Raw genomic sequence first — 16,148 nt, forward strand, 5'->3', positions numbered from 1 at the left:
TACTTTATTCTAATTATTATATATATTATTATTAGATATATTCACCAATATGCCAATGACAAATTCTCCCTCATGAATGGCCATCAAATGCTCAGTACAGCAGAGGCTCTTGTAGCTCTTGATTTGAAATAAGTTGTTGCGTCATCGGTTACAATTATGTCAAATCGTGCAAAGCTGTTATAATCATATTTTTATTTTTATAGTGAAATTCGTAAGTTTTCTAATAATAATAATAATAACAATAATAATGTCCGAAACGTAACGTAAATTTTTGTAATAATCTTCAAAGAGCTGCTGCTTCACTGCATCTCAACCATGTCAGATCGAATAATTTGTACAGTAATAACAGTTCGCAATCGTTAAATTATATTAATTTTGTGTGTATTGTTAATAATATTAATAGTGATAAACTGATAATATTATTAGAAATAGTTTGTAACAAGCTTCTGCTTTACCAACCATGCCAGTCGCGCCATGCCCAGTGGTTAAAGTTCAGAGTATCAAGATTGGCGCAGAAAGGCGCGGGTTCGATCCCAGCTCTGTGCGCCAGTTTCTGGTCAGAATCGACAAGGAGGCGGGCGGTTAGGCGAAGCAGAGTTTGAAGCAGTGAGTTGCGAGTTCAAGACCGCGACAAGCTGTGAATGTTCTGCGATGTTATGAATCGGCGACAGACCTACGGCCTAATAAACGCTGAAACCGCTATTATTATTACTTGACTTTCTTGTCCCGCAGCACCTCGTGCCCGATGTGCCGCCAGGCGGTGGCCTGCTGCACCTCCCGCGACATCTTCCTCTACCTGAAGACGTGCCAGCAACAACTGCTAGCACGTCGAGCTTTCGCCGCGAACTGAACATCTTACCTGAGCCCATAAAGGAGATAAATTCTATATTTATACGGAAAATTTTAGAAATCATACAAAAAATTCTAAATATTGCACGAAAAATTCTAAAAATTGCACGAAAAATTACTGCTATCTCGCTGCTAATAACTGTTACCTCTGCCTGAATCGATAATGTTAAATTCTCACGAAAAATTTGAAAATTATTTTTATCTAACTTATATTCTGAACTGATATGCTTTTGATGTACGAGAAACGCACGTATATGGAAAACTCGAAATATGAAGATACATAATGCGAAAAATACTTTATTGTGATAAACGTCATTGTCGTTTCGTGAAATTCTGTTTTATTATCCGGCATATAGCGTGGTCCAGTCATTAGCTAACGATCGCTCGAGATCTTTTGATTGGTGCCCCACATTATCGACAGATATTACAGGTAGAAACGCATTTTTATGGAAAAATAATATCTTTTTCGATGTTTCAGTGTTCAAGATGAAATCACCATGATTGTGAAAATTTTTTCTCTGGCTATCAATAAACTGCAATCATGATCCATCTATTTTCATACCTCTCTGAAATATCATATACATGAATAACATACATTATTACATAGCCTGCACTTCGGCCACGTTGCGTCGATCTTGCTTCCCGCGTGGTCGTTGGTGAACTGAATTATATCTACGCATGTACGGAACACGTTCTATTTGTTGCAATAGTAATTATCTAGAGTAAAAGAACGTGATCTAAATACTCGATTGCGACTGGTATAACGAGAAGCTACATGCCGTTACTCGAGGAAGCTACATGCCGCTACTAGGGGAAGCTACACGCCGCTACTCGAGGAAGCTACATGCCGCTACTCGAGGGAGCATCAGATCTCTATCGTATCTCCTGCCAGATCCACGCAGGTTTTTTCTTCCTCTTGCAACGATACCACATTTATAGTTTGTGAAGCGGAGAGGCAGAGGAGATTTTCTTGTCTGCCGTCACTGTCGCGGCTACCAAAAACCTTCTCTAAAAAACTGCCAGGATACAACGCAGGAATTAGAGTGTCTGCTTGAGCGGGTTGGTCGCAGACTGCGCTGCGCTTTTTGCCGCAGGCCACAACAAAATGCGGGCGGCGGGGGACGTGAGAACTGAAGTAAAAGTCGGTAAAAGGATTAAGGTCCTCCACGTTTGTTGTGTTGTGTTGTATAGCAAGAATGAATAAGTATTTTTGCTGCAATGGTCGGAAGCAAAAGAGCGATGCCACTCAAAAACGCAGGATTTATGATTTATTAACCCGCAGCTGTGACGGCCTGGATTAAAGTGGGGGGATGTGGAGCACGGGGCAAAACAGTGATAAGTAAAGCATGTTTTAATATTATACTCTGAAACACGAAAGATGAACATTTACATATTAAGGAAAGTTCTTTCGTTTATTTAGGGAAGTTTTCTACGCTAATTGCTTCAGAAGGAATTTTAATAGGCTTAATGTGTAATAATGTGGCGGTGTAATAGTGAATTTATGATGTATCATCAACACGGGTTCACATTATAATTGAATGCTGTCTAGGCAACAGCATTTTGGTCAGCTCTAAGTCGCTAACTTGAGGCTAAAAATCACAAAACAAAACTCGAATGACGATATTAGATGTTAATTTTGATGAATTTTGTTAAATGCGTTGTTCAGTTTGAGATATCTTTATTAGCCATCAGTATGAAATTGATTCTGCCTCCTAATCTACTCTTGATTATAATAAATTAGTTCCATCTTCCTGTCAAGTAGAACTGGTAGATTCATTGCTGGCATGGTGAGTTGAAATTTAAAGCATGGACGAAACGTTTCTGAATATCTTTTTTTGGTAGGTTGCGGTTAACCAGTGGCGACTGTCTTACCATATGAAGATCATATTTTTTCGCACTGAATGCATTACAAGGAAATAGATTTCCTGCTGCTGGCCAATCAAGTTTTACATATGGAATGACTTTAATTATTATTAGGAAATTCAAAGTTACTTCTTGGTCCGGCAATCCTACCTATCTATATTTGTGGTTAGACCAACAGCAGCATATCAAATTGATGACTAATGCTTGATGCTGTTTCGTCGAGTAACGCCAGCGGCATTATAATGGAAGATGTGCAGGTGCTTTATTTGGCATACAAAATAATTTTATCACTTTTTATTTTTAAAATTTCAATTTTGCATTCTATTTTATGTCCAATTTTTATTTTTTTGTGCAATTTCCAAAACTCAAATTTTTTATAACTTAACTCAATTAAATTTTAGATATTTTCAACAATTTCATCAATTCAGAAGGTTAATACTACAGGATAATCCTAAGTAGAAATTGCATTGCGCAAATAAAGAATATTGAAACGCTTACATCTTCAATGAATGCTGTACAAAAGTTGCTAGTTAAACGAAAAAAAAAAATTCGCGTATGAAAAGCAATAAATAACATGAAACTCTGCATTGCATCTTATCTCGGAATATTCTTACTTGAGCCAGCGGAAGAGCTTTGAAGAAGCCGGTCATTATTCAGAACTGGAGGCTTGATGCGACTGAAAGTAGAGCTGTAATTTAGTTGACAAATTCCACCTCATGAAGCCTGGCACAAACAGGTACAGAAGCCGTGATATGAAGAGCTTTATCAGCGTCTCTATGGACCGTGACTGTCCGCCTAGAGCTTCGTATTAAGTGGCATCACTTGTGCATTGTAAAGATGGCAAAGGAACCGAGACACACGTGTTGCATCACTAATTGAGAACACTAGTTGATTAGTGACAGCCATGTAACTGCAGCTCTGGCGTCGCTTCACTAATAGTTCACACTTTAAACTTTACCATATTACTTTCTACGTCAGTCCCATAATTATGCACATTTATCAAAATTGTCCATCCACATCACTCAAAATATAAAAAAACGCCTGCACTATACTACTGATAACATATATTATCTCTTAATTGACTATGAAAATGATCATATAACGGCCGTGTGGCTGAGCGTATGTCCAATGATTTCACTATTAGGGCTGCTAAATGGGCAGCTCAGGGCAAAAGAAATGATAAGTTTGTTTAAGATTGATGGAGAGTGGCTGAGAAATGTCGTAAACCTGTATCATACTCAGCCATGTTCACCAATTTTTTTGGAATGTCTTCAAGTTTTTCCTTAATATTGAGTTCGAGAAATAAATTACGCAAGCGAAATAATTATTTTAATTGCGTTGAAGTATGGATCACAGCGACAGAGTTCATTGATTATTTAGCTCAGCTGCGCTTCACGATCAAATGAACGTAACTCTAAATTTGCTCTCAAAGAGTGGCTCAGATGATAATTAAAGTTTGTTCTTGGTGACCCCCTGAACGAACAAAAGGATTTAATTATAAAAACGATAAAATTCGACGTAACTCCACGTTTTCTCAACGTGTAATAAACTTAGATGTGTAACATCGATGCCAGAACAGAACTGTAACTTGTGCCCCCGGCGTCTTGCCTCCATCAGCCAAATTGCAGCGCCGCTGCCGCCTGATCGCGACGCACGACGCACGCTGATGCGCACTTAGCGGTGGCGCTAAAACACGCACGCTGATGCGCACTTAGCGGTGGCGCTAAAACACGCACGCTGATGCAGTGGCACCACTCAAGGTCAACGGTAGAAAAGCTGCCAAAGGCGGCTTTCTTCCTTTTTCTTTATTGCTACGATTAAATTCGAGGAAGAAACAATCCAAAGATCAAATAGAGCTTTTGACATGTTAAAAGCAAACAGCCTAAAACGGAGTTTGCTCTAATTATGTATGGATACAACAATTTTTCTGATGACAGGAATAAGGGCTGCATAGAACTATTATTTGATGACAGGGATAAGGGCTGCATAGAACTATTATTTGATGACAGGGATAAGGGCTGCATAGAACTATTATTTGATGACAGGGATAAGGGCTACATAGAACTATTATTTGATGACAGGGATAAGGGCTGCATAGAACTATTATTTGATGACAGGGATAAGGGCTGCATAGAACTATTATTTGATGACAGGGATAAGGGCTGCATAGAACTATTATTTGATGACAGGGATAAGGGCTACATAGAACTATTATTTGATGACAGGGATAAGGGCTACATAGAACTATTATTTGATGACAAGGATAAGGGCTGCATACTTATTAGCTGGCAGAGATAACGTGGCTCGCACGTGGCTTCCTGTGATGCCAGAATCTCGTGGGATGCATTCAATCAGACGAGGGTGAAGTAAAGAAATTAATATGTAACTTTTAAAGCATTAATATATTATCTGAGGCTATTGCGGAAGAATTTTTCGAATTAAAGATGGATAGATCAAAAAGCTTTCATATGTCGATTTTATTAGGAATGTATGTACTTCATTATTATTTCAACAATATTCAATACGGATTTAGAAAAACTACTCATTTTGACTCAATAAAAATTTTTTAATTTTAAAACTTCCATCAACTACCTAAAACTACTAAAGAAGTTACAATTATGAACTTCCAATCACTACGTAACGTTATACTCCATTCAGAGCAGGCTCAGACTCGAGTGAAAACACATCAGGTATATATATGAAAAGATGCTTATCATGAGCATACATGATAGTGCACATAATATAGCGACGTTCCATGCGACATTGCGATCGTGTCTGAAATCCTAAGTAATTTGTAACGCGGTCAAGTAAATTTCTTTATAGATAAAGAAATCACCTTATCCTGAACCCAATCTAGGTAAACAAGGCTGAGGTCGACATAGCTACCTCCCATAACCTGAGTTGACTTCTTTCGTCACGACCCGCAGAAGTTTAGTTTAGATTAAGCAGACAACGGGAGCTGAATGGTTCTGAAGCTTATTTTCGCCAGTTTTGCTCAATCTTTTCCTATTCATGAGCGGTGCGTTTCTTACAATTCTTGAAGATTAACAGCAAGTTACGCTGATCAGTCCTGAAAGTGATTGTAATAGAATCTTTTCAAGTTCCTCCAATTCTGAGATCCTCATCACCGCACCCTATAGCACGACACCTCGATTGATTGAAGTAAATTGCATTGATGTGTGTTTGTTAATAGTATTGAATGTATTGTATGTATTGTGTCTGTATATGTTTTAGCAGTTGCATGTTGTAGATTAGAAATGATTAGGGGTTGTATTCGGTTATAGGGATTCGCAATGTCTTCGCTAAGCTCGTCGGCCCTGCCAATGGCGCCTCCTGCAGCCCTCGGGCCCGAAATTTTGAGGGCGCTAGAGGTCTGCCTGTTATATCAGCAGGGCCTTTTCCGCGTGTACCTAATTTATATGAAGGCACTGTGCCAACCCTCGCACTCTATTATCAGTGAGCTTGTGTCAAATCTGTCCACACTATTCATCAGTGAAGAAAATGGCCAAAACGTGAGAATAAATGAAAATATTCCTACTATTACAATTGATGCATTACTCTATTTTTTAGTGGAGACAGTTAATCTAGTGTCTCCGATTAAGTAAGGCAACTCGTACGATGAAAATATTTCGGCCCAATGCGACCAGCTCGAGGTGTTCGCCATAGCGATGGCCCGCGCAATGGACGCCGTCCTGCAGCCGATGACCGCCTGGACAGAACCCTGGAGGCCTTATCCACCCTAAGAAAAATCATTAAAAATGCCAACTTCGCCGGAATTATTCTGGGTAAAATTTCCCACGAACTCTGGACGAAAGTCTTCAGCACGAATTACGTACATGAATTTCTACAAGGAAATGAAGAGAAGTGTGCCGTGTGCTTGGAGGTGAGGCTGACAGTGGACATTAATTTCGTCATCTTGGCTGGATGCTGTCACGTATTTTGTGAGCCTTGCATGACTCGCTGGCTGGAAAAAAGTGAGTACGTTTAGCCTTTAAACTATGGCTCTTGTTGCTTGTCTCAACTTGAACCGTATTTGTGAATTCACCAGGTTTTCGGCACATGACTTCGTGAGTTTTCCGATAACTTTTTCATTGTTAGTCATTTGTGTCGAATATGGTTGGTCTTTTATCTTCATTCTATGTTGAACTACGCAGTCAACCTGTGTTGCGTTTGCACAAAATTTCATCAAAAGTATATATACTGACAGATGTCAGACATTCACCATTCAAATTTACTGTTCACAAAGTCTTATATTGACATCATGTTTCGAGGTCAAAGTTCACACCTGATGTCTTTCGCAGGGAATTGTGCAATTAATTTAAAAATTTCCACATTAATCTATTAGTTTTTAGAGAAAATAATTTTAAACTTATTTTTAATCAAAAAATTCCCATCCTGAAGCCTAATCATGGCTATATTTTATTTTATTTTTCATTAGTGAATTGAGCCTATACGCACCAGTCTTGCTTTATGTTGATACGAATCCCAGCTAACATCAAAAGCAGGTAACTAACAGTGAAATCTGTTGTTATAATTATCAGATATATTACTATTGGATATACTATATTTAACAACATGCCGATGACAAATTCTCCCTCATGAATGGCCATCAAATGCTCAGCACAGCAGATGCTCTTGTAGCTCCTGATTTGGAATTAGTTATTGCGTCATCGGTTGCAACTATGTCAAATTCGCCTTATTCAAATTCGGGAATTCAAATTCGCCAGGGGCCACGGGTATAAACTAAGAAAAATGCGCTGCAATTTCTCCCACGCGACATTTCTTCTCGCTTCGAATCACTGACGTGTGGAACAGCCTCCCCGATGACATCGTTGGCGCTCCAAGTATGAACGCGTTCAAGAACAGACTAGATAAAGCCATGGAAAAATATATGTTCAGATTTGAAATGCCTAGCACCATATCGAACCCGGTGGAAGTCTAGTAGCTACTTCAAACTATCGTCAGTCAAGAAAAGATCCGGTCAAAGGACACGATTTTAGATCTTCTGTGAACAAGGCACGAAAAGGAAAAGAATCGGCGACAAACCACATCAGACCAACACTTGAGCGCCGAGATCACTATGTTATATTATGCTCCTGCATATCTTCGTCTAGTCTGTTCATGAAGGCGTTCATAGTCGGAGCGTCAACGATGCTATCAGGGAAGCTGTTCCACTTGTCGGTGATTTGAAGCTGTTCCACATGTCGGTGTTGATTCATGTTTCAAATTATAGTAATCCTTCGGGGACCTTGTATAAACCATGAGTATACTTGTATACTTCAATGAGGTCCCAACGCAGACGTCGATAACTGGGGCTTGGAAGCTTCATAATCTTTAACCTTTCTTCATAGGACTTGCCATTCAAGCCTGGAATTATCCTTGCTGCACGTCTTTGAATATTCTCCATTTAATTCTTGTCCTTTTCAAATCTCGGTGACAACACAACGTTTCCAAACTCTAGTGTCGGGCGCACGACAGCAACAAACCACTGCTTCATCGCTTCCGCATCTAGGAACTCGTAGGAGCGTCTGATTAGTCCAAGAAGTTATTTCGATGTATTAGCTTTCGTTTCAACATGCTTAGAAAATTTCAGCTCCTTGTCGACATAAACTCCGAGATCTTTTTCCACACTAGACTTTTCAATCATTACTCTCTCGTTGTAATCATGTCTTCTCATACTGTAATCTTGCTGCTCATTGTTCTTCCCGAGGTGAAGTGCTTTACACTTGTCAGCATTAAACCGCAGCTGCCACGTTTCAGCCCAGTTAACTAAACTGGCAAGATCATCTTGCAATTGCACTTTATTTTACGCATCCTTCACTGTCTTTTACGTCGTCGGCATACATGGAGCACACGCTGGACACTACTTCTGGCAGATCGTTTATAAAAGCAACGAACAAAATAGGCCCAAGAATGCTTCCTTGTGGCTGCACGCCACTGCGTACCGATGCCCAGTCTGACACGTTCCGTTAATACTGACACGTTCTCGTCTACCTACCAGAAGGCCTCTGATCCATTGGAGTACGTTTCCCTCAATTCCCAAAAACTTCACTTTACGTAACAGTGCAGAGCACTGTCAAATGCTTCGGCAAAATCGAGATACAATGCATCCACTGGCTCCCTTTCGTCCAGAAGGCGCGAGTCCAATCGTTCAACGTAGACAATAAGTTAGTGGTGCAGGATCTACCGGCAATAAAACCATGTTGACAATCTGATAGGAGATGGTGAACAGTCAATGGATCGATTATCCTATCCCTCACAACAGATTCCATTACCTTACAAACCACACTTGTCTGACTGACAGGGCGATAGTTACCGGGGCTACTTTTGTCACCTTTTTTTAAACAATGGTGTTACTATTGCTTGAGAAATGACTTGGACTGATCAGACGCTCTTACGAGGTCCTAGACGCAGAAGCGATGATGACATGAAGCTGTTGTTTGTCGCTGTCGTGCGTCCGAACCTAGTGAAACGCCGTGTGGTTACCACGAGATAAGGACAAAAATTCATTCGAGAGTGTCCAAGGACGTGCAACAAGGATAATTCTGGGATTAAAAGGCAAGCCTTATGAAAAAGGTGAAAGATTATGAAGCTCCAAACCTCTGCGTTATCGACGTCTGCGTAGTGACCTCATTGAAGGATACATGTATACTCATGGTTAATTAATTAAGGGAGCGTCTGGGTCAATAACTATCTTGGTTATTTACCGACGGATCGCTTTGAAACTTGGTCCACATATGTAAAACAGAAAAATAGACGGCTTTTATTCATGTAAATTTCCGAAAAAAAATGAAAGCAAACGTGAAATTCTTAGAAAACGGTCAAGAAGAGGGTACCGTAGAAAACTATCTCCTCCTAGGATTTTCAAGCTACAACATCCAGACGCATATCATTCGATGCGTAAAGACCATATCTATCGATTGGTTGTGCTTCTTTTGTCGAAATTCGAATTTTTGTTGGTGGGTTTTTCGCAAAATTTTCGAAAATTTTTCGATTTTCCCTTTTTTCAAAATATTTTCAAAACTATAACGAAATTGAAGAAAACTTTTACCAATCTCTAGATCTTTTATTTGCGAATCGAAAGGTATATCTCTCATCACTGTAGCTTAAAAACTCTAGGAGGAGATAAGTTTGCAGCGACAATAAGTGTGAATGTTCAGTATAGAGCGACAAAGTCCCGAGCGCCTCGAAATAGGCATTCAAGGTGGTAAGGAAACAAGACTAGACGTTACTTGAGCTGAAATTCAGTCAAAGATGGTGGGAACGACTGCATGAGAACCATCCCTCATGACAGCAGCCGGGTAACTAAAGAGCAGCGTCTTCAGACCGTCTATTTATGTGCCCGGCCGGTAATTTCCTGCAATCCTAAATGTTAAAGAACTCCACCGCCCCTAACCCTTTTGCGATCTGTCGTGAATGCATGAATCAACGTACAGAGATGGTTTTGGGTCAATGGTCAAAATTGTCGATTTGGGACCCATACGCTCCCCTTATAGAAGGTCCCAAAAGGATAACTAGAATTTGAAACAAAAACCAACACTAGGTGCCACGGCCATAAACTAAAAAACTGCGTTATAACTCATCCATGCGTTAACATTTCTTCTCGCTTCGAGTAATGCCACTGATATTAATTATATTGTTAATCATAATTGTCCGTAAATGTTTTCAATACCGTTTATTTATAAGTAGTATGAAGCTTGTGAGCCGAAAAAGAAATATTATATTTTCTTTGACTGAAAGATGTACCATTTACAGAAAAATTAAAAACTACTTAACTCACAGATAAATTGGTAATATACAATGCAAACATGCTACTAAAGCAAATTACATATACAAATAACTACTTCAAATAAAATTTCTTTGACCATCTCTGCCTACAGTGGCTGAAACCGTCAAGCAGAATCTGCTTTTATCAGTCAGGCTGCACATACTCAAGATATTCTCACGCTTCCGACCACGTCTACATGTATCAGCAGGTAATATCTGCACCGGCTTCACATATAATAAGGAAGAATTATTTCGATCACACTATTTGACCGGAGTACCATCAGTTAAGGTGACATGCGATCTCTCATATTGATAGCGCTCTTTGCACTATGCAGTACAGTTGCTGCCCAAGGTGAGGCAGACGCATTTAAATTTTTGAGTAATAATAATTTTTTCCAGTCTGATGAACTTTTAATGCGCGTACAGAAATTTTTACAGCTTAAAAAATTGATCGCAGCGTCATTGTTACATAATACTAGACAAATTTTGACTAAAGAACTTTTTAATGAAATCAGAAATGAAAATTAAGAACATTTTATTGTAAATACAACGTTCAAGTGTTTTGCATCAGCGTAAAACTTTTGAAAATTAAATATATGGTTCAATAAAAGTTTTACGCGTCTACCATGACCTCCATTTATTTCACAATTTTTGAGTGAAGAAATTTCTGTTTAAATAGGAAATCATGAACAATTTGATTCTAATTACGAAACCCCATTCCAAATCTTATAGGGTGTTGAGTCAGCGAAAATCAAGTTTGAAATACTCGATCATGGCTCAATTCAAACCCCTCATTTAATGAAATTTTATCCAGGCTGGTCGCATGCCCCCGACTGCGACGCTGACCCTGATCGTCAGTTCTACCCACATGACGACTGCAACAAGGTGAGAGGATTCAGTAGATGGCATTTCTATCAATCTCCGAGTGAATCTTCAGTTATTATACACCCTTTCTATTCGACATCGGCACAATTGTAGTAAATCAAAAAATATTTGAACGAATTCTTTGATTTCAAATTTTCCGGTAAACAGTATTGGTGGTGCATCAACGGCGAGGCGACGCTGATGCTGTGCAGCCCCGGGACGTACTTCAACTCCCAGACGTCCCGCTGTGACTTCCCCGAGAACGTCGACACCAGCAACTGCCACGTGTGGACGTGCGAGGCGGACGGCATAACTTACGCTGGCGCGGATTGCAACGAGGTGTGATTACCAGCCCTAAGTCTTCCTTAACAGGACACGCGTATGCTTGAAATAAATGAATACAATTTTAATAAGGTTTGATCATCAGATGTAATATTCAATAAGGAATGAAGAACTTCTATCACGTATTCGTAGCACAACTAAGTATGTAATATAAATACTTAGCTTAATTGGCATTAAGCTTATCACTGTGGCACAGATGCGAATACCAGTGTGAGTCTCCACAGAGTAAGCCAAATCACTCATTGGGAAAATAAATCTCTTATATATAATTTTTTAACTTGATTCTCAATATGTTCTTATGATGATTTTAGGACTTCTCAGTCCATGGCCAAGCTGATGCTCCGCCTTCGTCGTCCTCTGTTTCCATGTCGTCGATAGGCAAGTCACACCAGCCTTGGGTCCCAGATGTAACATTGGACGTGTTCCTTGTATTTGACCTCCTTTGGGCCAGCTGATGCAAAATGCTGTTGCTTGTCACTTGCTGAGGGTAGTTTCCCATAACTGGACAATCCGGGATCTTCTTCGGAAACTTATCCAGTTGTCTATTGGAAATTGCAAGTGTATACGCACCTCCTCTCAGCACCTTTGATAAGGCGTTAAACAGACTTGGTCCTACCACGACAGTGATCCTTCACGAAGAGTCTGTACTGTGGCCGTGGCACGGTTATTGAATGGGGGAATCCTGCACAGTTTCCCCCTTGTTTCGTTGTAATCTGTCACTATTCTGGAGATCTCACATTCATAGTTGGGAGCCAGTCCAATTATCACTTCCAAGTGTACAGTATGATATGCCTCTCTCCTCTCCAGTGAGTACAGTCCCAGGTGTTTCAGCCTTCCCAGTAGTTTAGGTCCAGCTCCCTCATATGTTGCTGATCCTGTACGTGAAGGTCCACAATCATCAAGATCCCACCCTCGTCGGCCATCTTCATCCGCACGCCAATCTTGTGACGCGCTCTTTGTGGGAAGAGCGCGTCGATGTTGGCCAGCAGAATGCCAGACTCTTCCTTTCTTGGTGTTCTTACCTACTGCGACACTGATCTGCCAGGCGTCCTTGGCCCATCAGCTACTTCATCTGGAGTTTCATTAGTTCCAACTGATACATTTGGTATTGCAATTGTTCCTTCATGTCTAAAAAAGCCCTGAGGTTAACCTCTTGCCCCCGCTTGCTTCTCTGTCCCAAACACATCGGTTACTCACTGGAGTAGCTAAATCGTCTGTCCTTCTCCATTGACTGCGCTCATTTCCATTTCGTTCATCACCGCTCATTCCAACGATGTTTTCCTCAGCGTTGTTCTGTCTTCCCTGAACGCGAGGCGCGTGTTGTGCGGTGGGCATTGCTATTTACTGTGAGGGCATATCATTGGCACTCGCTCTATTGACATTTTCTCTGCTATTTTCTATTGATTTGATGTGGTGGAAACGACAGTTTTCTTTGGTGCAATCCTCTCTGTTTGTGATGCACCATCACAGTTCATCATCTGATTAATTTGATTTAATGTTAAAGGGAATATTGGTTGTTAAGATTGTTTTCAATTCAATTTGCAGTACAACAGATGTGAGCAAGGAGAGCCTGTACAGAAGTTTTGTGCGGACGGGCTCTATTACAACGCAGACACCGGCATGTGTGACTTCCCAGCCAATGTCGACACGAGCACCTGCAACGGCCCAACCACCACATCTACTACCACAACGACGCCAACTACCACGACAACACCAACAACCACGACCACCTCTCCAACGACCACTACCACTTCGCCAACTACCACCGCACGCACGACTACCACCAGTGGACCAACGTGGCCGAAACCTCCCGACTGCGACGCTGACCCTGATCGTCAGTTCTACCCAAATGACGACTGCAACAAGGTGAGAAGATTCGGTAGATGGCATTTCCATCAGTTTCTGAGTGAATCTTCAGTTATTATACACCCTTTCTATTCGACATCGGCACAATTGTAGTAAATCAAAAAATATTTGAACGAGTTATTCGATTTCAACTTTTTCCGGTAAACAGTATTGGTGGTGCATCAACGGCGAGGCGACGCTGATGCTGTGCAGCCCCGGGACGTACTTCAACTCCCAGACGTCCCGCTGCGACTTCCCCGAGAACGTCGACACCAGCAACTGCCACGTGTGGACGTGCGAGGCGGACGGCATAACTTACGCTGGCGCGGATTGCAGCGAGGTGTGATAACCAGCCCTAAGTCATTCTAAACAGTGCACGAGGGAGCTTGAAATAAATAAATAAATACAATTTTAAGAAGGTTTAATCAGCTGATGTAATGTTGAATAATGAATGAGGAACTTCTATCATGTGTTCTTGGCACTAACTAAGTATGTAATATAAATACTTAGCTATAATTAGCATTAAGCTTCGCTGTAGCATAGATGAGAATATCAGTGTGCGTTTCCACAGAGTCAGCCAAATCACTCATTGGTAAAATAAATCTCCTAAATATATACATTTTTACTTTATTCTCACTGTGTTCATCACCTGATAAGTTTGATTTAGTGTTTAAGGGAATATTGTTTGCTAAGATTGTCTTCAATTCAATTCGCAGTACTACGAATGTGAGCACGGAGAGCCTGTACAGAAGTTTTGTGCGGACGGGCTCTATTACAACGCAGACACCGGCTTTTGCGACTTCCCATCCCATGTCGACACGAGCACATGCAACGTCTCACGACTAGGATTAAAAATTATGCAAATTAGGTGAAGAACTCCAGTAAAACCGAAAAAAACATGAAAAATAGTGAATTGGCCATACAGTTCAACGTAGCCTTGAATAGTAGTTATGTAGGTTATATTGGTTATATCAGATATAGTAATCATACGGATGACCATACAGAAAGAATAATTCATACGGATAGTAATATAGATAGTATTGATCATATGGATAGTCATATGGGCAATGGTAGTCGTATGGGTAATCATCGAAAGCACGAGGAAACCATTCAAATATCCAAAAATTATTCACGTTTATTTAATAAGTTTGAAAATTTATTTTCCTTTCAAGCGAATAGAATGATCGAATCTATTATGTGCATCACTTCAAGAATCGACGTGACACGACAATACCTGCAAAACATAAGCAAAATACAATGATTGCTAACAACATGGTTTATTGACAAATAGTGATACATGGGCGCCAATATTCAATGTATGCGCATTCATTTAATTTAGTGGTCAATGAGAATGTAACAATGATCATCGCTGCACTGCACCAGCGGCGTCACTAAGGTTTTGAGGACGAGGGGAGGGAGTCCCGAGAAGACGTACAGATGTGAGCGAACTTTTCATTTCACAAACGGCCAATAACTACGGTACAGTACAATAAAAAACGCAGGAAGTACTTGTGTTTACATAATTTGAAGCAAATCCAGGCAAATGTTAAATTTTTCAGCATTTTCAAAATATAATATCAATTGTAATAAATTAGCATGACATTACTAAAAAATATAAAAAAATTAGGGAGGCTGAATCACGCTACTACTCTGCACTCGATAAAATTCAGAATTTACCTATCAGGATACAGCCCCGACTGTTCAAAGAAAAGTCGTTAAACTCACGAGTATTTTTCAACTCAGAATATCACAGTTCCAACTCGTGTTCAGCGATCCTCGAAGTTTGATCCTGAGGTGCACAATAGCTAGTGTATTCTACCCTGTCTCTTATACACATCTAGATGTGTATAAGAGACAGATCTATTCCTACCCGGAATTAGATTCAAGGAGTTAAAGCGCATTCCGTACCCCACGTGGGGTCGGCTTCGTATCCGCTATGTACTCGAGTCAGTCGAGTGGGGAGCACCGACGCACGTTTCCGGTGCTTGCCGATTCCCGAGGGTATAGCGGCGGTAAGCAACTGCCGATTGCACCAATGGCGGTTGTCTGGTAGTGTTTTCCGCCGAAGCGGCAACGTCTACCTTACCTGAGTTGGTCTGTCGCCCAGAAATTAGGCTTTCTGGACTTGCGCGGAGTACCTGGTGCCTCTTACGAGTACGCAGGTCCAGGAACGGCACGTAAGACAAATGTATTACGACGACGTTTTCCTCTCCAGTAAACTAAGGCTATACCTCAAGCAATTCGCACGGGGATGCGAAAGTTCGAGTGTATTGGCTTCAGAATACGCTATAGACCTGATTAAAGGATTTGATCGCCCTACGACAGCATAGCTAACGGGCTCGTCAGCGGCTGAGCGAAACGGGCTAAGGCTATTTTGTGCAGTGCTTATGCAAGTAAAATGAACCTTATTAAGTAATCACAGGCGGAGCAAGAAAGTAATGTCACTGAGTCACCGGAGCACTGAGTCACGCCCAGCGTGAGTCAGCCGGGCTGACGCCCAGCGACTCTCGCTCACAAGCGCAAACACAAACACTGCACTCGCGAACTGGTAAACAGTTATTAGAACTGTGGTTATATAATTTAACACATAGCATTTTTTAAGGCGAAAGCCTTACAAT

The 16,148-nt window shown here is 40.7% G+C and overlaps 1 protein-coding gene across 1 annotated transcript; it reads left to right on the forward strand.

Annotated features, from left to right (window-relative positions):
- The first annotated feature begins 10,749 nt into the window (after positions 1-10,749).
- Positions 10,750-14,673, forward strand: LOC108666495 (probable chitinase 10). The gene is made up of 6 exons (XM_018153381.2): positions 10,750-10,831; positions 11,294-11,364; positions 11,512-11,682; positions 13,231-13,551; positions 13,700-13,870; positions 14,247-14,673. Exons 1-6 carry the CDS (start codon positions 10,774-10,776, stop codon positions 14,400-14,402), a joined length of 948 nt encoding a protein of 315 aa, XP_018008870.1. The 5' UTR covers positions 10,750-10,773; the 3' UTR covers positions 14,403-14,673.
- Positions 14,674-16,148: the final 1,475 nt, after the last annotated feature.

This window comes from Hyalella azteca, unplaced genomic scaffold, assembly GCF_000764305.2.
Source record: "Hyalella azteca isolate HAZT.00-mixed unplaced genomic scaffold, Hazt_2.0.2 contig6572, whole genome shotgun sequence".
Classification (NCBI taxonomy): Eukaryota; Metazoa; Arthropoda; class Malacostraca; order Amphipoda; family Hyalellidae; genus Hyalella; species Hyalella azteca.

Bases quoted from the DNA above. Each gene is read 5' to 3' on its own strand.
- LOC108666495 (XM_018153381.2), top strand. From the start codon at position 10,774: ATGCGATCTCTCATATTGATAGCGCTCTTTGCACTATGCAGTACAGTT. The intron at 10,832-11,293 runs GTGAGGCAGACG...AATTTTATCCAG, and splicing joins CAGTACAGTTGCTGCCCAAG to GCTGGTCGCATGCCCCCGAC. The intron at 11,365-11,511 runs GTGAGAGGATTC...TCCGGTAAACAG, and splicing joins CACATGACGACTGCAACAAG to TATTGGTGGTGCATCAACGG.